Raw genomic sequence first — 22,921 nt, 5'->3', positions numbered from 1 at the left:
TTTTAGGTAAGGGGACTTACCATTACTTAAATCATTACACTCATAAAGTTAAACAATTACTTAAAATTCATGACGAATGAGACTTTAAATAGTGGACGGATACATATACTTATATAATCAATCATGAGCACTACTTTCATTTAATTCCACTAATCCTTATTTTTAGTTTGTATACATTTATTTGTATTCTAAAACATCAAAATATATTATTAAAGTTATTAATCTATAAAAAATTTAAAAATTCGATTGATTTCAATTATGACACCATCAATGCACTATCACTCTATCAGGGACAATCCATTGCATTAGGAGGAACAATTACAACTCGAGCTTTCCATAAAATCTCTGTTTTTTTACCCTCACCTACACAATCTTATTCATACTATATTTTCGAGGGAAACTTTTTGTTTATAGTGACATACTTAACCAAAAAATAATAATTTCATTTTACAAATGGAGAGTGCTCAAGCAATGGAGCCTTGATTTACTCTCAAGATCTCATATAAATAGCATATCACATGCCAAGATTTACCCTCCTTTAGCTCATCTAATCTTGCAAGAGAAACAATGTCCTGTCAAGTCGAGGTCGAGGGCCGGCTGCAATCTCTACGTCTGAATCAGTCAAGCGCCTTCCTGAGTTCGTCTCTCAGCTCGTCCCTCGTTGAAATATCCATCTGCAATGGTCCACCACGATTTTTTTTCTCAGTTACTATGATGTTAACAATGATATCGACCTTGAGTTCGTCGCATTTTTTACCTTTGCTAGCAGCGCAGCGAGGGCTTGAGGCAGTGCTCGTAGATCCTCAGTAGAGTTTTCGAGCGTGGACAGCTGCTGCAGCATCTTCTGCACGCGCAGATTCTGCAGCTTCTCGTTGTAGCTTCTCATGTCATCCTTCCATGAGAAGAAAGCATTGTCGTCTTCCCACGCACTCTCCTTGCCTCCAGCAATCTCCGAGCTCAAGAACCACTCCTTGATCATGTCCCTAGCAGACCCATATTCGAGATGATGGCCAGCTGCGTCTCTCAGAGTCTTGACTAGCTCATCCTCGCCTACTCGCCTGTGCAATCTCTGGTAGAAGAAGGAGCGTGATTTCGGCCAGTCGACGACTTGATTGATCACCCCTTTCGCAGCCATTCGAAGCGAAGTGTCGTGCAGCTCTGCGAATTTTGTGGCTATCTGGGTGTATAACGGTAGAAGCTTCTTTTCTCGGGATTTAATCTGACTGTGTATCTCTTCCGTTCCGGGCGTGCCAGAGTTTCTAACCTCCTGGAGTCGAGACTTGAGATTGATGAGCTCTGGGTCGAGCCGGCCCATGCACTCGAGCAGTTCCCTCGTTCTAAACTTGATCTCGATCAGACCTTCTGGCTCAAGCACGTTCCCTCTAGCGGTTCGTTCAGCATACATCTCGATGTGGTCGGGGTTGATCTTACTGTCCACGACCACCCACGCTCCACCGCGGAGCTCGCCCATCATGGGTATGTAGATGAAGACGGGCTGTCCGAACGTTCTAAGGTTCTCCACTATCGTGGAGCCTGCTTGTAAAATACCTTCGAAGAGATCCCGTTGACCGCCGGAAAAGCCTCTCCAGTTGGCAAGAATGAAGAGCGGCAGCTCTTCCTTATTGAAATCCATCAACGCTTGAGCAGTCTTCGTCGCGGAATCGGGAAACCATACCTGCCCGGCTTGCGGAACGACCCTCTCGTGAGAATCGAGCTGCCCCGGGTCAGCAGGGATGACTTGCATCATCGTTTGAGTCTCGACAGCGACGATCCCTACTGGTATTCCTCCGAGCTTCGCACGTCCTGTCACAACCGTCCTCGCCCAGCCTTCCAATGTCTCGATGAAGCTATCCCGATCAAACATACCTCCCTGCCATTTCCCGGCACCATCCACGGCACCACAAATAGCAGCACGGGGATCACATGACGTCTCTGGTAGATATTCGACTAGCCTCTCGGGGGGATCTGACGGGCTCAAAATTGGAAGCGGACCACCGGAATATGGTGGGATGAAGCTTAACCACTTTAAAATCGCTGAAACGCCCTCGAGATCGTCTGAGACTGTGAGATGAACAACTCCGTTCGTCGCCATGATTTTAGGTCCGCCAAGTTGCATGTTGGAGCTATACACCTCCCGACCGAGAAGCTTGTTTAGCGCAGAGAAACCGGTCAGGATGATCGGCTGATCGAGTCTTTGTATGCAACGCATGCCAAGACGGGCAAGATAAGCACCGATGCCAACAGTTCTTCCTGTCACATACGTCACCGTAAATGTTTCATGATAGGCCTTCGAATACACACTCGCGATTGCACCACTTCCCGTCAAATTCTCGACTCCTAGACCATCCTCCTTCCCTACAATCGTATCAATCACCCATCGAATTTCTCCACTCGGAAGCTTCACCTCGTGCGCTATCACAGATGTTTTGATACGAGCATAATCCTCAGGGGTCAGATAAACATATTGGAAACCACGCTCGGGGTTGGTTTCATCAGACCAACCAACTTTAAAGCAAGACTTTACTTCCTCAGCTACACCGATACGGGCCCCTGTATTGGCTGCGAGATAAATAAGAGGCAGTCTCTGAGCACACGCAACGTCAGTCACTGCCTTGAAAAAAGCATCTTCTCTTGGACCAAATGAACCATTTTTAAAGGTAACATCATTCGATACAATGAAAATTTTCCTTCCAGAAGGAAACTCGGGCGTCGACATTTCCATGCGCCAAGCTACCATCCCAACCTCGTTAAGCCCAGGCAGCCGCTCTTCCGGAATGAGAGGAGTACCCCAAGTACCCTGCTTATCAGAGAACGTCAACTCCGTCACCTTAATTAATGGTTTATCGATAGGCTTGCTAATACTCGGATGCTCGGACCATGATTTGTTCAAAGCCGCCTCAAACGCCTGCGAAAAGAGAAATTGTTGAGACATGTGCAAGCATCGGTCCTGAATATGTGAAGCACAAAAAGGTAAAAACTAAAAACTGTACCAGTGGGAAATCATAGCAATAAGTCGTGTTACTCTTCCGGGCTAGGAGACGTTTCTGGTCGAGAACTCCCAACGGTTTGTACGGTGCATTCACAGGCAGCCCGTGCAGTGGACCTTTTCCTGAGATCGAAGTGTAGACTACTCTGTCCGTGGTGGAATCCTCTACTTCTCTGTAGGTCTGATAGTTGAAACACAACTCATTAAATTTGTACAACTTCGGCAATGAGAAGTCTAATTCAAATAAATAGTGTAGCACCGACTTACATTGACAATGCAGGTGTGACCAGTCACATTCGTGACCACAACTCTCCAAGCTCCGTTCGCTTCTCCATTTGACGATATCCAAAGCTTCACTTCCCACTCACACACACCTAAACGATGCATTTTGACGCCAACCGACACATTAATTTCCTTCGCTAGCTCATCCAGGATTTTCTCAACAGCAGCTTCTTCTTTGCCCGCGGCTATGTCAGCCCTTCTGCAAAATAGATTTTAAAAACAAGGTCAAACCTCAAGCTAACGAGCACATTCTCACAAAAAACAGGCATTTTGTCTTACTTCTGGTAAGGTAAAAGATCGCCAATCTGTTGCTCTCGCAAAATATAGAGGTACATATGTGCGTGGTCGGGTTTGAGAGCGGAGTTATGGGAGTTGAGTTCGAGCTCCTCCATTGCAGATATTATGGATCTTAAAATGCTCCTCGACGTGAAGGATAGAGTCCACAGAGACTGAGTCGTGACCTGATCCAGTACCGTCAGACCTTCGTTCGATATGGGCTGCCTCACGAATGTTCGCAGGAACATTCTTTGGATTGGACGCGGCTTGTCTGTAACAGTATAGAGGTGCCACTGACGATCCCGAGAAGGAGTGTACCTTATGTTTTCGTAATCTTTCAGTTTATCCTGTTCGTAGTGGGAAAAATATCAATATAGGTTCAATTTAGAACAAGTGAAGATGCAGAAAAAGAAGTATATACGATAAGACAGACCAGCTCGAGGTAAATGGATAGAGGTGGCTCCAAGTGGCGCAATAGAGGCTCCTCCTCGTAGTAGAGTTTTTCGTCGGACCAATGGAATGAGTGCCTAATTGGTCCCCTGCCTTCGTCTCTCTGTATAATACAGCTGACAACGCCAACCCCGGCTTTTCTCAGGCTCGAGCTTACTTCTTTCTCCTTCAGAATTTTCGCCAACTTGTTGACTCTCTCCTGAGCCTGATCCTCATCACCACTGTCGAGAGGCATAAATGATGAAGCAAACAGACAAGGAAGAAAACCACCGACTGATTTTCAAATAATTGAGCTAAGAACAAGTACAGTGATTATTTTGCATATTTTACCTATCTTGAAGTAGACTCATTGGCTTGCTGATGCCAGCCAACGCAATGTGCATCATATTACCATTGCCCGAGTGAATCGAGTCGCTGGCACTTTCAGCTTCTGAATTATGTGTTGCTTCCCTCAGTGCTGCTGTTATAATCATGGGCAAGAGATGAAGAGATTTGATTACAACCATCGCTCCCCACTTCCTAATGTTCGATGGCTCATCCAAATTCTCGTCTTCATATACATTCTTCCGCTCTACATGCTCGTCCAAGAACTGCCATGATGCAATAAGTCCGGCTCTGTGCCACTGCATCCTCACACTTCCCTTTACGAGATATGGCTGAAAATAAGTATCGACGTCAGTTAGAAAAGTCCACAAGTGGGCCGGTGATGGCATTCGAGTCCGTGAAGAGTTAGTTAGTACCTGATACAATCTGCGAACATAAGTCTCGACGACCCTGCGTTGAAGCGTATGATCACTGTGATCGAAAAGACCGACAAGAGCATCTTCAACAGCCAAAGGGGCATTGACAAGAGCTTCCATCCGTTCGTTTATTGCACTTTTCCTCTTCGGAGTATCCATGTTCTCTCCTTCTTCCGTGAACATTTCTAACTCCGAGAGACTTCTCGCAATATTTGAACGAAGCTCACTAAGTTTAGTCTGCTCGAGCAGTTGACTAGCCTTCAGTGCTAACTGTATGAATATAGAGTGCGGGTCAGATTAAAGGAACCAAGTGAAATGAGACGACTTCAAAATTTTAAAAAATTTGTCGAAACTTCTTAATGACGCATCATTAAACACAAAAATCCTATAGAAACATATGTAGAAGAAAATAAAAGGAATTGCAAACCTCGGAGTAGTTTGTATGGTTGAGTGACGAGAAGCGGATTAGTTGATCACGATATGCAGCGGGGTTTGGGTACACAAGTTGTTCCATAAGACGTAGTATCAACTTATTTTTGCTCCTGATGCCCTAGAATATTAGTACAATTTGTCAAATAAGCTTTCTCGATAGAATGATCAATTATAAGACAAGTCAACGGGCACGTGATTAAATCGGAAATATACCTGATGAGAAAGTACAATGTCGACGATTTTGAGGAGATCTTTCTTGTATTGGAGTCTTAAACGTTCGATCACATCAGCCTGAAAAGCATATGATAGCTCAACACGAATTCCAGGCGAAGGCAAAACCTTACATGGCTTTTTCGAATAAATAGTTTACCTGAATATTATCATTGAATAATTCTTCAACAGATAAATAGTTTTCGAAAAGGCCCTGGACTATGATGCGGGCATGGCCTTCTCGGCCTCGCTCGTAAGATTTGACGAGACTCATCAGAGGCTCGACCAACCGTTCTTGGGCTACTTTCTCTTTCTTGGGACAGTAGCTCAAATGCGCCTGAAGAGTTATAGGAGACAGCACGTTGACAAGCTTAGTGAAAAACTTGCTACGCTTCAACTTTGAATGAATAGGACGAAGTGATCAATAACTAACCTCGAGAATCCCACGTAAGACTTTTGCAGGGAAATCAGCATTTTGCATATTGGCAATTCCCTCAAACTCCCTATAGCTCGTTTCCAACTGCGAGTTTGCAAAGAAAAAAGTAAACCCGTTTGTCGACGTAGCATAAAACCAGTAATAATTTGAAATGAGCTACTGCTATAAACCTCGTATCTAAGCTCTTTAGCTAGTCTGTTTGCTAGGACAGCAAAGCATTCTTGCCACTGCAAGAACGGGAGCTCGGGATTGTCCAAGCAACTAAGCAAATTCTGAACTACCTGTAATGGAAAATCAAAACGTAGTATACAAGCACATGCAATATAGACTACAGGCACATTGTGTATGTAACCTCAAGAATTGTTAAAACTTGTGTATATCTGATCTATACGGTACATTCACCTCAATTAGGGTTCACCAATCCCCAATTAGGACTCATTATTCCATAATTAGGGTTTATTAATCACAATTAGAATTCAATTAGGAAGAACCCTTACTTCGTCAATCTTATGCTCGTATCCAGCAAGAACCATCCGAGCTGCATTCAAGCTTGCAGCACACCTTTGGTGAACTTTACCGGATATGGCTGTTGGAGGTCCGAGAACAGGAAAGCTACCATCGAAGGGTTCTGCTTTCCTCACAGCCGAAGGGTCATCCAAGTCGAGTCTTGCTATAAGCTCCCCAGCCTGGAAACAATCAGCCTTAGTTCTCGAGAGACAACATAGCAGAACGCAGAATGAGGCTCTCAAAACTAGCTTACCTGCATCGCTTGGCCTTCGGACATCTTGAATTGGATCTTTCCGGAAGCAGGCGAGAGAAGGGGCATGCACATCTTCATGACCTCGACTTCCGCATAAGGTGTGTCGGCATCGACGTGGCTGCCATCTGTGACGAGATACCGGAGTAGCTTGCACGGTGTCTCCGCAATCAACTTGGACGGGTCGTGATCGTTCTGGATTAGCAGCCAATTGGTTAAATCTCTATCGACACAACTTGATTTAACTAATCAATGATAGGTGGTAAAATGTCACACCTGAAGCAAACAAGTCCTTCCATCGATGAGAAGACGGGTCCCTGCTGCCTCCTCTTCAGCATATATCACGTGACTGTTTCCATCAAGCTGCAACAATCACATTAGGTTACAATCTCAAAGTAGAGATATATTCAAGAAGCATAACTACAAATAAACTCTTCTAATAAGTAATAACAAAAGCAATCAATCATACACAATTCTCAAAGTAGAGAATTTGCTGCTTGCCTGCATTAATAGACCTCCATCTCGTAGTGTATGTATTTCAGCTTCGATCTCGGAGCTGTTCATCATTAGTCTATAGCTTCCAGGTCCTCCTCTAACCATATTAATCTAAATAGAACAAAATAAACAAAATAATTCAAAATCAAAGCAATGTCAGGCGATACGACAAATCCAGTCTCACAATTCTACATGTTTTAAACTTACTGTATATTTGCTTCCTTCAATATTCAGTGAAACTTGAGAATTGACCAGCGAAATATGCTGCAAGAGGGTACCCATGTCAATGTGTACAATGTTAAAAAATAAGAACTAGATCCTAAATTACATGCACCGGTGAAGTACCTTGGGAGGAATCTGTCCTTTTTCAAGATAACCAACGTATTCCGAAACTGTGGCTGCACTACTGGTAGAAGCTTTCTGGTTTCCAAACAAAGGTTAAAGTTTTAATAAGGAAATATTACAAATTTACAATTACATGATTTTACGACATGAGTGTATATAAACTTACGTAAAGAGCTCCACCAACGACTGAAAGATACCAAGGGGGTCGTTCTGCTCTGACCCTCATTGCGATTCTGCTATCAAGCCACCCTGTATGGATTTTGTTTTCCTTGTAATCTACGGCCTGCGGAGGTTAATGTAAGAATCTTCACCTCTATAAGGAGAAACTACGTTAATAAGGGACTCAATTGAGATTTGATATTTAAGATTCTTACATTTAAGAGATCAATAGAGTAATCCACGTTTGTACGAATTTCTCCTCTAATCTGAATTTCTTTAAGCCCAAGAACCATATTCGAGATGGCCAAAGCTCGAGACTCTCCAAAAGCAAATACATGTCCTAAGATGAGAGAAAATAATGAATCTTACTCAAAACAAACATGATTTCTTCTTCGAAATTGATGAGTATATATGTGACCTTAAAGAGGTGCCTCGGACCGTAAGAACTATGCTACAAAACTTACCAAATTGGGAATCTGAAAATTCATGAATGCCGCCTCCAGACTGCGATCATTAACAAATTAATTAGACGCAGAATTTTACTTGAGAACAGAACTTATTATAGCAAAAGATATATATTATTCGTACCTTGACAGAAAAGTATGCCCACACATTCGGCTTACTTTTGAAGCTCAACTCCTGTTAAGAGTTACTTGTGTCAAAGAATGATCTTCACAAGGCAATTCATAAATAGAAACTTATCGGTGGGTGATTTCTCACCTGTACTCTTCCGCTCGTTGGCTTGAAACCATCATCAGGATCTTCACTGGTCACACGAACCGCCACACAGTGACCTTTAGGTCTCATCGACTCAGCCTTGTCAAAATCAAACGGAGTGGCAGAGCCAGACGTTTTCCTCCAAGAATCATATCCTCCGCCATGTTCCATCCCATAGAATCTCCGTATCTCTGATATTAGCCAGAATGAGGATAAAAGCTAATCAACAAATATGATATGCAACAAAAGTTGTGAATGGGATAATACAGTTCCGACCCAAACCTGGAATTTGCCAGAGAGGGATACCCATCCCAACCACGACTTGTGCAGCGGGAAGATTTATCTCAGCTATCCACTCTGTGACGGGGTGCTCCACCTACGTTTGTAGATCAGAGCTGAGTCTCAAGTAACAAAAAATGGTTCCCAAATTGTCGAAGCATAGTTTTTTTATTTAGAATAAAAAAATCTAGCCTTAGAATCCGCACAACTCTACAAATCTGATGTTCTTAAACATTAATACAAAACAATAAGCATCAGATTCATCATTGTCGATGTTGAAGTTGAGAAATAAAAACCTGTAGCCGCGGGTTTAGCTCCAAAAAGTAATATTCCCCTGTTTCCATACTGTACAGGTACTCCACAGTTGCGGCACCAACATAATTTACACTTTTGGCCAACCTTCTAGCAGCCTGCTCGAGTTTCTTTACTGTTTCGATGGGAGCCACAGTGATTGGGCCCTCTTCAATGATCTATTTAACATCACCAGACAAAGAAGTAAACAACGAGTCAGCTCAATGAAGGGCGAGGGATGAACCACAAAATGGAAGCAAACCGACTTTCTGGTGTCGTCTTTGGACACTGCAATCCCGGCTATGCAAAGCTACGACATTTCCATGTTGATCACAGAGCAGTTGAACTTCGAGATGTCGGCTCTAAGCAACAAAACAGGCTGGTATAAGAATAGAGACTCAGTGGTTTGTCTCCCCAAAAACATAAAAAAATGTGAATTCTCTAACCTGTGAGGCAACTTTCATTATAAATATGGGGGAGCCGGGAACTTCTCCCTGGACTTGCTTGAACAAAGCCTTGACCTCGTCATCGTTGTGGACCTGAATAGTCACATAAGTAGTCAAACCAACAGCAGAAACTTAATCACGATCTAGTTGCCCGCTTACTTGAAATGAAGGGCTTAGTTCTATTACAAAAATATAGTCGAAAATTAAACCTTTCTTATGCCTTTGCCGCCTCCACCCCAAGATGCCTTGATCATTGCGGGGTAACCCACAACCTGACAGCTAGCAATGGCTTCTTCGGTTGAATGAACACATGCTTCTTGATAAATCTCATCTGGAATCGTGATGCAGCTCTCTTGAGGAATTTTTACCTAAAATGGAACACTTACATATAAATATATATTTGTATATATATGAGAGAGAAAACTTAAAGAAGAGCAAGAGCTTCATGATAGAGTGCACTATACATTAGAGCCACTCCATGGAAGAGTCGGCACAGTTGCAGCTTGTGCAATCAAAGATGATCCTATTTTATCTCCCAATGCAGCCATGGATGCAGCTGGTGGCCCAAGAAATATGATGCCTTTTGCACACAAAGCATCGGGAAGCTCTGGATTCTCGGATGCATGACCCCAACCAGGCCACACAGCATCAACGTGTGTCATCTCTGCCATCTGCAAAAAACAAAAGTGTAGCTTTCGTCATTTTTCCGCTCAATGTGCTACATTCATCTCTGTTTTTCCTTGCCATTCTTCCGAACCAGTTCCCTCGACATTACTAATGATATCCACCATGCCCCACACTTTCCCGTCACACAAAATGCAGTAATGTGTAAACTCACAAACCTCGACTATGAGCTGTACGTTAGCATAGTTGTTATTGTTAGTTCCACCGGGAACTTCTACAAACTGATCGGCTATCTTAATATGCTCCGCATTGATCCTCATGTCCTCGGGAGTAGCCATTGCCACCAGCAAGATCGCCTTGTCAGTGCCAAACGTCTCATACGCCCACGTCCTAATACTACTTATAAACTTCACAGCCGCCATCCCATTGTTGGCAATCAAGATACTATGAATCGCCCTCCTTCCTCCGAGGGCTTGACAGAACTCGTCCACCTCAGGTATCACGGTGGGAGACCTCAATGGAATGGCTCCATTTACATACCCGTTAGTCGGCCTGACACTGACCCCGATTGGCCGCCTCTGCGCTTCTGACATCTTGTGGCCTCTGAAAATAACAAACGAGTTACAATTCAAAAGATCTTGTATCATTCTTTCACACATTCATCTCACATAGTGTAAAAACACAAGTAACTAATTCACTACAACAAAAGGAAATCATCAAATCACTCAGTGGGCCCTACAGATGCAAAATTCTCATCATTTCGAAACCCTTCTTTCAAGAAATTCAAACAAAAATCAAAATTATCAAACCAACCAAATCAAAGATACATCCTAAAAAGCAAAACAGCTAAAACTTGACATTGTATGAAAAACCACCAATTAGCTCATAAACCAAAAAAATAAAATTTAAGTGATTCAATTCCCAAATTGACTCAAAGCTAAAATTGAAACCTTAAATTTAACCCCAAACCTATAAACACACACACAAACACACACATAAATACAGGATCATAGTCAATGATCCACCAAAGAAACACATCAAAAACAAATCACCCCCCTCCAAATTCAACTCAATCAACTCAGCGGATTCATCACCACACACTCTCTCAGCTTCTCACCGCCGTTTTAAGTTGAATTTTCCGCCAAAATCAAATAAACAATAACTCAATCTTCAGCTCAAATTCCAGCACCGAAAGAAACAACAAACAAACCCCTTTTCCACCAAACAAGAGCAACACCAATTGGAGAGAAGCAGTACCTAAACAAACAAGCCCAGAAGGGGAAATGAAGCAAAATACAATCTTTTTATTAGCAGAAGTGGTTCTCTTGTGCCATATAAATTTGAAGAAAAATTTATTCCGCAACAAAGGGGATTTAAGAGAAAAGTGGGAGACTAAATTCAGCAGAGTTAGAACATGCAAATCTATATGCAGAGTGAATTTTAAAAGAAAAAATTAGTTGCAGAAGCGTAGTAGATGAGAGGGGGTGGCACACAATAATTATTTTAATTGAATTTAATTTTATAATTTTGGTTTTGCAGTTTGGGGTTTGGTTGGGGATGGTTGGGGACCAAATAATAAATACCATCATTATGAGGGGCATCTCGCACGTGGTAACCACCGATTTTTCGTTGTAGCAAATTTCATTCATAATTTTCATCAAATATTAACATATACTAGTTTGACTCACTAATAAAATAAAATAAAATAAAATAAAATAAAATAAAATAAAATAAAATAAAATAAAATAAAATAAAGTGAAATTAGATTCCATTAAAAAAATTTATTTCTTGTATTCATAGTTACTATTATTAATTATTTTAGAAGGAATGGATTTTACACAAATCGGAAAGATTAGCATGAACCTACTCATTCGATTTCTTTCTATTTCTAAAAAACTGTACACGTTTATTTTTCTAGTTAAGTATTGAAGGGACTATGTCACTATTATCTTTTAATATGAATTGTTTTATTGTGTTCAGTTTTGCCTATGAGTGGACCTAGTGTGCAATTTCCCCTGATTTTAGTGACAATTATGGAAATCATGAACACTTATTTCACTTTTGATGATGTTATTATAAGCTTTAATAGTGAGCGCTATTATTTGCACTTAATAAGCAACAATAAGTTGGATGAAAAAAGTGTGAATTATACCAATAAGAAATGTATGTCCAATGTTCCTACACATCATTACCAATGTTAAACGAGTGATCTTGTCAAAATTAGATGATTATTTTGAGGTAGTTTTCACTATATTTATACAAGACAAATAAAAAGCAAATAGTAAAATATTACCTAAATAAAATGGACGGAAGCAAATTCATTATCGATTTTGCTGATTGTGGGATTGGTCGACTCTGCAACACCATTAGATCCATTGCTGATATAATAGAAATAACACAAATTTGAACATCATAGTTTATCGAGCAGATTTATAATTTTGAAATCGAGTAGCTAAGTAACACTATCTAAAAATAACACAAATTTGAACATCATAATTTATCGAGCATATTTATAATTTTGAAATCTAGTAGCTAACACCAAAGAGTAACATTATCTTCACCTTTAGCCATTAGCCGTGATAATAATATTATCTGCAAAAACTATATGCCAAGTTAATTAGCTTCATAGATAATAATAAACCAATAACAAACATGATCTGCTAGCTTTTTCTTAATAAATCGATAACAAACATGATCTTCTAGCTTTTTCTCAGTATTCAGTCAAACACTTTTTTACAATCAACGTATTTGATTTTCACAAGAAACTATTGGAATAGTAATATATAAGTATATGGAGTAGTATATAATCTATAGTAATGGAAAATGATTAATTAATATGTCTACTCTTGTTTGAGGGTTTTTCATGTAATGGAAATATAAATTCCTTTTTCTCAAATAAGATGCATATACCATCTACAATTACTAAAAGTGCAAAACATAATTAATTCTTGTTTAGTTGGCATAATTAATTCTTGTTTAGTTGGCATATTGAAGAAGATTTTTATTTTATTTTATTTTATTTTGTTTTGTTTTGTTTTGTTTTTTCAAGTTAAATAGTACTACTACATTTCACAAGAAATTGGATGTTATGCGTGTGTTGACTGTGACACAGGTTGGTAGTGTAGTCCACCAAACCTTCTCTTATTTTGACCAAATGATTCCAAATTATTTAGAAAGGTTGTTCATCAAAATTTTGCTTTTAGCATGGTTTTTCATTTACAAAAAATTTGTCATATTCATATAAATAGTGCAGTAAATTTACACAGATATCAGTATCAATATAACTCGATCATAATTATAACCATAGCTTATATTTACAAATCAATGAGTGAATTGAATTGAACAAAATATATAAATTATATATTACCAAATGGGTCTAAATTAAAATCTATATATGCTACTGAATATAAATATTGTTTGTTATTTGGTGACTTAGGTCGTGGATTAGAAGCTAATGTCCAAATTTTTTTTATAACAGAATCGCCGAGTGATCAAATGAGCAATATATCTGAGAATGAAGTTAATATTGGTACTGAATTTATCTGTGCTTGTGTTTTTGTGGTGCGAGCTAACTAAAATGGAATTCGGTATGTTTTATTTTGTGTGTGATTTTTGTTGATTGCTGATGTTTGTGTTTTTCTTATATTAATTAGTTGTTTTTTTTGCGTTATTTTGCCTTTGCTTATTGTATGCTAGGTGGATCATTTTATCTTAATAAGAAAAAAGTATTGTCATGCAAATCTTGGCTAATCAAACCATTAATATAATTTTTTGTCCAAAATTCAAAGAAAATAACTTATCATAGTATTGCGAAAATAAATTGTTGCGATTATTACTGAAATTATAAGAGATAAACAAAAACCGGGGGTAATACAACCCAAGAAGGAAGAACTGAAACTGAAACTACAATGAAACTGAAACTGTAAGCTGGAAATCAAACTTAGCCGAGTCGAGGAAAGTCCTCTTTCCGCAAGATGAGATACGCCCCGGTAGTGCTCTCGGTTATGGCGTGTGTCGTCCCCAAAGATAAAACGGCAACGTCTCTGGTGAAGCAACACCACTATCAGTAGAGCTTCGGCGAACTGGAAGAGGAGAGGGCAGAGCTCCGGGAAGAAAGACTATGCAGAGAGAGTATGATGTTTGTGTGTAAGTTGTATTGATGCAAGAAATGACTAGCCTATTTATATGCCTAGTCCACTGCAGGGGTCATCCCAGCCTTGATGGCTGTCATCATGGCTCATCATGGCGTGACTGTCATCATGGCTCATCATGGCGTGGCTATAACGGATGGCCGTTACGAATTTGAAAGCTGGAGTGGTCGACGATGAATCTAGACGTTGTACACGCCCAGTTCATCCGTCGCATGTGGACTTCGTTACGTGGCGGCCTCGTAGACTTTGACTGCGTCATAGTTGACGATGTGTCATGCCACTGGTCTTGCTGACTAAGCGTTGGTCCAAAATATTAAGTTTGGGTCCAGGTACAGGCCCAAGAACCAAGCTCAAAGACCAATTGCCAAGATCCAAGTCCAAGAACAAGGGCACGGGCGCGGCTCGGCGCGCATGTGTGGGCTCTTCAACCCATCTTAGTCCACTATAATTATTAAGTGTAGTAAAGTCACTTAATAAATACACATTAAAAAATTTGTCTCATCTCATATGTAGGATAATTAACACTGGTTAATTACTCTATAAGCTTTAATATCATAGCTTTATTAAAAGCTACAATGTGACCAACTTTAATCCAATTTTTCTCACTCACCGAGAATCGAATTTGAGAAAATGAATATGCTACGGTCATCTACGCGGACGTAGATCGACGTTATATCATTTAATTTCCCAAAATTAAATGTCTCGTCACATTTATTATTAGTCAAATTTCATTGACCGTGCATCTTAAATTTAAGATTCCAATATAAATTTGGGGTATACATAGGTGACTAGCTGTAAGCCTGTGTAGATCTTAGGCGATTGCAAGCAAGAAAAATAACCAGGAATCACGACACGAAATTTACGTGGTTCGACGTAAAAGTCTACATCCACGGTAAAGTATTTCTCACTATATTGATTCTCTCTTAGTGGTGGTGAAGATTACAAATACAAGAAAGGAAGAAAACAACAATGACACCAGACGAAGAATTCTTTAAGGACTCGAGCTCACAAAACGCAGTGTGAATTGATCAGTTCCAACACTCCAATCTCTCCTTGGATTGAGCTGCTGATCTCTCTCTCTTTTTCCCTCTTTTCTTTTCTCTGTGTTTCGGTTTTGGTGGAACTTCTCTTTTTTTTTCTCAAAATGAGCTAACACCAACTCTTATAGTCAACATCAACGACTCTGATTACAGGATCTGATCCATCCAATCTGGGTCGTCCATTTTAAACTGCCTTTAACCAACTTAGTCGTTGGAGCTCTTCCAGAAGGAGTTCAGCTTTGAATCAACTCATTTTGTGATCACTTCCTCAACAATCTCCACCTTGAGAACCAAATGGTTGATCATACTTTCCATATCAACAACTCCACCTTAAAGAGAAAGCACACTCACCAGTTTCAGACAATGTCTGAATTTCCTCAGTCCCTACTTTCTCCACCTTGACTTCTCCCTTATCAATTATGTCTCTGATGAAGTGTAGTCTGATATCTATGTGCTTTGTCCTCTCATGGTGAATCTGATGCTTGGCAAGGCATATGGCACTGTTGCTATCACACAGCACAATGACTGATTCTTGAACCACACCAAAATCCCCCAAGATCCCTTTCAACCACATGGCCTCCTTGATTGCTTCAGTTAAAGCAATATACTCTGCTTCCGTAGTAGATAAAGCCACAACAGATTGAAGTGACGATTTCCAGCTCACTGCACTGCCATAAAGGTTAAAAATATATCATGTATAAGATTTCCTTGTGTCTATGCTTGATGCATAATCTGAGTCAACATATCCAATAAGAGGTTCTTTCATCTCCTTGCCTTTTCTGTACAAGATCCCTGTTCTCTTGGATCCCTTCAGGCATTTCAACAACCACTTTAGTGCCAACCAATGTTCCATTCCATGCTCCTTCATGAATCTGCTAGTGACACTAATAGCATGAGCCAAGTCAGGTCTGGTACAGATCATGTTGTTCATAATGCTGCCCACTATGTTTGAGTAAGGAATAGCTTTCATCTCCACATGCTCTTGAGCTGAACTCGGGATCTGATCTTTGGATAGCTTGAAATGTTGGGCAAGAGGGACTGACTTTTCTTCAAAGTCTTGCATCTTAAATCTGCTAATTACCCTCTGAATGTAGTCACTTTGGTTCAGCCATAACTCCCCAGCTTCTCTATTTCTGGAAATGTCCATCCCCAATATTCTTTTAGCTTTTCCCAAGTCTTTCATCTCAAAACTCTTCATCAATTTTTCTTTTATCTGCTTCACCTCATCCAGAGTCTCTACACCCACTAGCATATCATCAACATATAACACTAAGTAGGTTGTCTTCTTCCCATGCCTAGTCCTTACATAAACACAGTCATCATAGTCTGATTTCAGAAAACCAATCTTGGCCAGATGAGAGTCAAACTTTCTATACCACTGCCTGCTACTTTGTTTCAAGCCATAAATGCTCTTCTTGAGCAAGCAAACTTTGTCTTCCTTCCCTTTAAGTACAAAACCCTCCGGCTGCTCCATAAATATGGTTTCCTCGAGGTCTCCATTCAGAAAAGCTGTCTTTACATCAAGCTGATGCAATTCCCAATCCAAATGAGTCACCACAGCCAACATTATCCTAATGGAACAATGTTTCACAACTGGAGAGAAAACTTCATTGTAATCTATTCCTTCTTGTTGTGTATAGCCTTTTGCCACGGGCCTTGCTTTGAACCTTATCTCATTGTTCTGTGCAGCCTCAATTTTCTTTTTGAAAATCCACTTTGAGCCAACTATTTTCTGAAGTGTTGATCTGTCTACCAGAATCCATGTCCCATTTTTAAGTAGAGAATTTATCTCTTCCTCTATTGCTTTTATCCACTGAGCTTTCTCCATGCTCCTCATTGCTTCCTGGAAGCTTGATGGCTCATCATAGATAATAGCCTCTGCAACACAATGCATAAAATGACATATCATAGTCCTTGTACTTTTCAGGAAGAACTGCATCTCTTCTGGGTCTATCTCTGGCAAGCTTATAGCTTTGCTCAACACTCCTTTGATCAGCTTGATGGTCTGTTGCTGTGAAGTCTGATGGATCAGTCCCAGAATCTGATAAGTCCTTGCTCACAAGCTCCACCTCAACACTTGAACCAGCTCCATTCTTCTCTGAACTTGATTCATGATAGGGCATTTTTTCTTCAACAAAAACTACATCCCGACTCAACATAAGTTTCTGTGATTCTTGATTCCACAATCTATACCCCTTCACACCATCTTGATATCCTAGAAATATGCATTTGGCTGCCTTGGTTTCCATCTTAGATGCCTTCACATGAGCATAGGCTCTACACCCAAAAGGCTTCAATTTACTGAAATCTGGTTCCACTCCATTCCACCTTTTATCAGGAACTTCAAAACCAATTGCTGAGGAAGGACATTTATTGATCACCTTTGCTGCTGTTAGGACTGCTTCCCCCCAAAAATGCTTGGGCGCCCCTGAGTCCAGAAACATACATCCCACCCTTTCCAATATAGTCCTATTCATTCTTTCTGCAACACCGTTTTGTTGAGGATTTCTTGGAACTGTTTTGTGCCTTCTAATCCCATTTTCTTTGCAGTAGTTATCAAACTCGGATGAAAGGTATTCTAACCCATTATCAGTCCTCAAACACTTGAGTGTGGTGCCCTTCTGCCTCTCCATCTGTATGTGCCCTTCTGCCTCTCCATCTGTATGTGCCATTCCTTGAAGTTTCTGAATGCATCTGATTTCTCCCTGAGCACATAAATCCATAGCTTCCTTGAGAAATCATCTATTATTGTCATGAAGTATTTCCCTCCACCTAAAGTTTGTGGTTGTGTTGGACCCCACAAGTCACTATGTGCGTAATCTAGTGCATTCTTTGATGTGTGCTTCCCTTTAGGGAAAGGAAGCTTCTTTCCCTTTCCCATTATGCACTCCTCACAATTCTGGAAAGACTCCAAATCTGAGCACTGGATCAATCCCTTCTTATCCAACAATTTCAGCCCCTTCAGACCAACATGGCCGAGTCTTCTATGCCAAATGCTGGTTTCCATTTTCAGAGCTACATGACTCTCTCCTACCACAGCAGTAGCATCTAGATAGTATAGGCTCCTTTTCCTGATAGCTGTCATGAGGAATTGAGGCCCTTTGTATATTTGCAAATTTCCACCCAGGGACTTAAACTTATATCCTTTTGACTGTAAAACCCCTAGAGAGATTAAATTTCTTTTGATGTCTGGGATCAGTCTGACTTCAGTGAGTACTCTGATTGCTCCATTTGCCATCCTAAGCCTGATCTTCCCAATTCCATGAACGATACATATCTGATTGTTTCCCAAAAGGACTGAACCTTTTGCTGGCAAGATCTCTTCAAACCATTCACTGTGAGAGCAGATGTGAAAACTACAACCCGAGTCCACTATCCAACTACTCCCAATATCATCATCTGCTACGTTCATAACGTGCATATCTACTGCCTCCTGAGCCACATCTGATGTACCTTGCCCCTGAGCCTCATCCTCTTGCTTTCTTTTCCAAGAGAAACAATTCTTCTTGAGGTGTCCCGGCTTCTTGTAATAGTGGCAGGACCTAGTCTCCCTTTTATCATCTCTATCTTTAGGCTTTGTGAACTGAGATTTAGGGGGCTTATACTTGCCCTTCTGCTTGATTTTCTTGATGTTCAGCACATCCCCAGGAGCATCTTGAACACTCCCTGACTTTTGTAAGTCCTTTGATCTCAAAGCAGATTCCACCTCCACCAAACTTATAGCATCTTTTCGACCATACAACATAGCATCACGGAGGTGCTCAAAAGATTTTGGAAAAGCATTTAGCAAAGCAATAGCCTTGTCTTCCTCCTCCAGTTTTGCATCCACATTTTCAAGATCATCCAAGATTTTGTTAAACTGATCTAGTTGATCCCCTATGGCCTTTTCATCAGTGAATCTAAAATAATACAAGCGTTGTTTGAGATACAACCTGTTGGCAAGAGATTTGGTCATGTACAGCTCCCCAAGTTTCTTCCAAACCGAAGCTGCAGTTTGCTCCTTCGCAACTTCCCTTAGCACCTTGTCATCTAGATTCAAGAAGATCACACTTGTTGCTTTCTTCAAAATTTCCTGTTGTTTCACACTCGGCTTCTCATCGAACTTTGTCGCATCCAGAGCATCATCCAAACCCTGATGCGTGAGCAGAGCCTCCATCTTCACTTTCCACAAACCAAAATCATTCTTACCATTGAATTTCTCGGCCTCGTACCGTGCCATCGCCATCAATCTCGAATTCCCACAGACGGCGCCAAGTGTAGATCTTAGGCGATTGCAAGCAAGAAAAATAACCAGGAATCACGACACGAAATTTACGTGGTTCGACGTAAAAGTCTACATCCACGGGAAAGTATTTCTCACTATATTGATTCTCTCTTGGTGGTGGTGAAGATTACAAATACAAGAAAGGAAGAAAACAACAATGACACCAGACGAAGAATTCTTTAAGGACTCGAGCTCACAAAACGCAGTGTGAATTGATCAGTTCCAACACTCCAATCTCTCCTTGGATTGAGCTGCTGATCTCTCTCTCTTTTTCCCTCTTTTCTTCTCTCTGTGTTTCGGTTTTGGTAGAACTTCTCTTTTTTTCTCAAAATGAGCTAACACCAACTCTTATAGTCAACATCAACGACTCTGATTACAAGATCTGATCCATCCAATCTGGCCCATCCATTTTAAACTGCCTTTAACCAACTTAGTCGTTGGAGCTCTTCCAGAAGGAGTTCAGCTTTGAATCAACTCATTTTGTGATCACTTCCTTAACAGCTTGTAATTAGGAATATGTGTATGTGTATATAGGTGGGCAGTATTAATGTTGTATTGGTGTTGAATTATGGTTGGAAGTTAGGTGTATTTATTTATTCGTCAACTTTTCTTCTTAGTTTAAAATTTCTTGCCATATTTAATTGTGAATTTGTTGGCCGTATACGTATTTTACATTATTGAACGTGCTTTAATTCTAGTTTTTAAAAGTATGTAAAACTACTAATCTCTTTTTTATGTTGAAAAACTCATAATTTTATGTTGAAAAACTCATATTTTTTAAAAATAGTACTACTACTATTCTCTTCTTCCCTTTAATATAGTAGTAATATGTTTTCTATTTAGAGTATATCCCAATTAATTGCAAGCTCCTTTCTTAATTAAGCGAATAAAATACTTTTTAACAATTACGAGCTAATATTATCTTTAAAGCTTGTTATGTATGACATTCTCTCCATCCTAATTCCTAACTTAATTAATTTGTGTCAATTTTTTAAAATTTTCCTCTTTTTATATCTTATCTTTTGCTACTTTATTCTTACTTATCCCTTATGCTTTATTATTTCTTCTACATTATCTTCTCATTGAACTCACTAAAACGTTTTCTTAACCTTGTGCCAAATTCAACGCAATGTCTGGCTGAAACGAAAGAAATAACAATTTTTATTAAAATTCATGACTCGACATTATACTTATTTTTAAGGGATGAATGAAATACATATTAAATCTTGAAAAACATCAATTTTGCTCTAAAGATATAAACATGAATACATTAACGTCAAAGATATACACTTAAAAAAGCAAATTGATTACTACATTTTTATGTGGCAAAAGCAAATTAATTTACGGAGAATTAGAAATAGACGCAATGTAAAATGACGGCCGTTGATTGGGCGAAGGATATGGCTAATCTGCGGCCGCACATTCTACCTAATTTTATTTTCTTACGCACACATATTCGGTATACGCATGTCACATGAATATTTGAAATTGTTATAGAAAATTTAGGTATGTCACACATTACATAGGCATCTCATTAATTCTCTCGGTATAACTATAAAGTCATCTTCGCTACATATTCAAAATGGTAAATTGTCAGAAAAACTATAAGCTTTAATCAAATGGTGGTTTGTATCACCATTTATGGATAGTGAAAATTATGAATTTTTAAAGTTTTTTTATTCACGGGACCTAATTAATTTGGGTGAGATCCGGCATTCTTCATGTTGAAATTTAGGCCACCTCGGATTATTGAATAATTTTGGAATTAATATGGCATGTTGACTTGCCAAAAAAAATTATTGATACATTAAACGTGTATATGGATGGGACCAACCGAGAAAAATTTAGTGGTCCGGACTCATTGCTACGGTTATGTCTAGCCAATCATAATTACATAAAGAGAGACAAAAAAAGAAGAGAGAAAATATTTCTGCAATTATGATAAACTATACCTACAGCATAACAATATGTCCGAACCACTAAATTTTTACACCAAAACAACCAAGAGAAAATAATAGCCCAAAAGATTTAATTTGTTTTAATAATAGTGGACTCATACTTTAGCCCAAAATGAATATGGGCTGGGCCCATGTATATAATTGGGCTTACACACTTTAGTAATATAGTGTATTGCTACTATATTGTAACTTGTCAATTAATCGATGTGCGCACTCAACTATTTTATGGGCCTAAAATATTTTAAATAATAAACGTTTAGGGATGTAGGAAGTAAAATATGGGACATTTTTTTCCTTTTTGGCAAAATATACTGTCATTGTATGGCATATTATGTATTTAATCCCAATTGCAGCAGATATATTTGATGCTACTAATTACACTTCATTTATTTGCATTTCCCCAACAATATTGCCCAATTTAGCATAAATTATTATAGTACTTTCATTCGTCATAATTGAAAATGTCCCGAATTGTGAAAAGGTGTATCCACAATTAAATGTCACATTCTATTTTGATATTTTGAGTAAGTTATTTATCACTCAACCAAATAAAATTAATTTGGTATTATATGATTAATTGATATTACACGATGAAACTTGATATTACACGATTTAAATCTATTTTTTCAATTTGATTTCCAAGATAAAAACAGATTTACATGACTTAGATCTAATTTATATAAACTTAAAGAATAAAAGTAAAGTAATTTTTTTGCAAAATAATAGTATCTATATCTTTTAATGGATTACCCGAAATTGACGGATTTCTAACTGAGTCAGCCCTATAAGGACATGATAAGTCGTTTTCTAGGCCTCGGTTACTGGTCAGTATAATAGGTTTGAATGATTATATTTGCAAAACAGTTGCTCAAAGTGTGCAGGATAAGTGTTCTGGCCAGTAGGGAAGTTCCGGAATGATCAGGTGGAAAAGGCGCCAGCATGATCTCATACTGATCTGTATACTTGCTAAAGCGGCTTGAGATGGAGAAGACGGATAGCTGGGACGAATTACCCACAACTAAGGGCAAAGAAGTCAAATTGCAACGAGGATTTACCCTAAAATCAAGGGTAGCCTCCCTATAAAAGGTAGCCAAGTTGGAGAGAGAGAAGGGGGGTTGTTCACTTGAATTCATCACATCTTTAGGTAGAGAGCTCTCTTCGGTGATTCCAGTCTTTCAGCCGTGTCGTACTTCTTGCCTCGCCGAGCAATGATCACCTGACGTTCAGAATGTTCCAGAAGTTCCAGTCATCGTCCGTTTCAGAAAGCAAGACCGTAGTTTAGAGTTTCATCGCCCGGAGTGGCAAAACACTTTACTTTGCTTTCGTAGTTTAATTTTCTCGTTTTTTTCTTTGCGTTGGATTTCTGTTGCCGTTGGATATTTTTCTGCTTTTGAAATACTTTGTTGAAGTTTCGATCGTGTTTTAATGTATGAAGTTGACTTCCGTTTTGTTTATTGCGTCGCTTCCTTTTCTACTTGCCTAGCTAGTTTAGATCTAAATTTTCTGGTTGTTTTGAGTGCTGAATCTCTAATTTCCGTTTAGGTATTAAGTTTCGCTAAGTTAGTGTGATCTGGTACTGTTTG

At 39.5% G+C, this 22,921-nt stretch overlaps 1 protein-coding gene across 1 annotated transcript; it reads right to left on the bottom strand.

Moving 5' to 3' along the window:
- Positions 1-271: 271 nt before the first annotated feature.
- Positions 272-11,443, bottom strand: LOC121792868 (acetyl-CoA carboxylase 1-like). Its single transcript, XM_042190987.1, has 32 exons — positions 11,183-11,443; positions 10,144-10,528; positions 9,766-9,972; positions 9,511-9,669; positions 9,302-9,394; positions 9,122-9,217; positions 8,861-9,034; positions 8,568-8,661; positions 8,289-8,476; positions 8,157-8,207; positions 8,033-8,072; positions 7,784-7,908; positions 7,576-7,692; positions 7,410-7,484; positions 7,272-7,328; positions 7,071-7,175; positions 6,846-6,932; positions 6,573-6,764; positions 6,310-6,498; positions 5,983-6,093; positions 5,810-5,896; positions 5,537-5,713; positions 5,380-5,457; positions 5,162-5,284; positions 4,735-5,004; positions 4,325-4,650; positions 3,978-4,215; positions 3,548-3,891; positions 3,254-3,467; positions 2,991-3,167; positions 758-2,905; positions 272-674 (listed from the first exon to the last, which is right to left on the bottom strand). Exons 2-32 carry the CDS (start codon positions 10,516-10,518, stop codon positions 618-620), a joined length of 6,774 nt encoding a protein of 2,257 aa, XP_042046921.1. The 5' UTR covers positions 10,519-10,528; positions 11,183-11,443; the 3' UTR covers positions 272-617.
- Positions 11,444-22,921: the final 11,478 nt, after the last annotated feature.

The sequence above is a fragment of the Salvia splendens genome, chromosome 2 (assembly GCF_004379255.2).
Source record: "Salvia splendens isolate huo1 chromosome 2, SspV2, whole genome shotgun sequence".
NCBI lineage: Eukaryota > Viridiplantae > Streptophyta > Magnoliopsida > Lamiales > Lamiaceae > Salvia > Salvia splendens.
The sequence above is the reverse complement of the archived record's forward strand: the minus strand, read 5'-3'. Positions and strand labels throughout refer to the sequence as shown.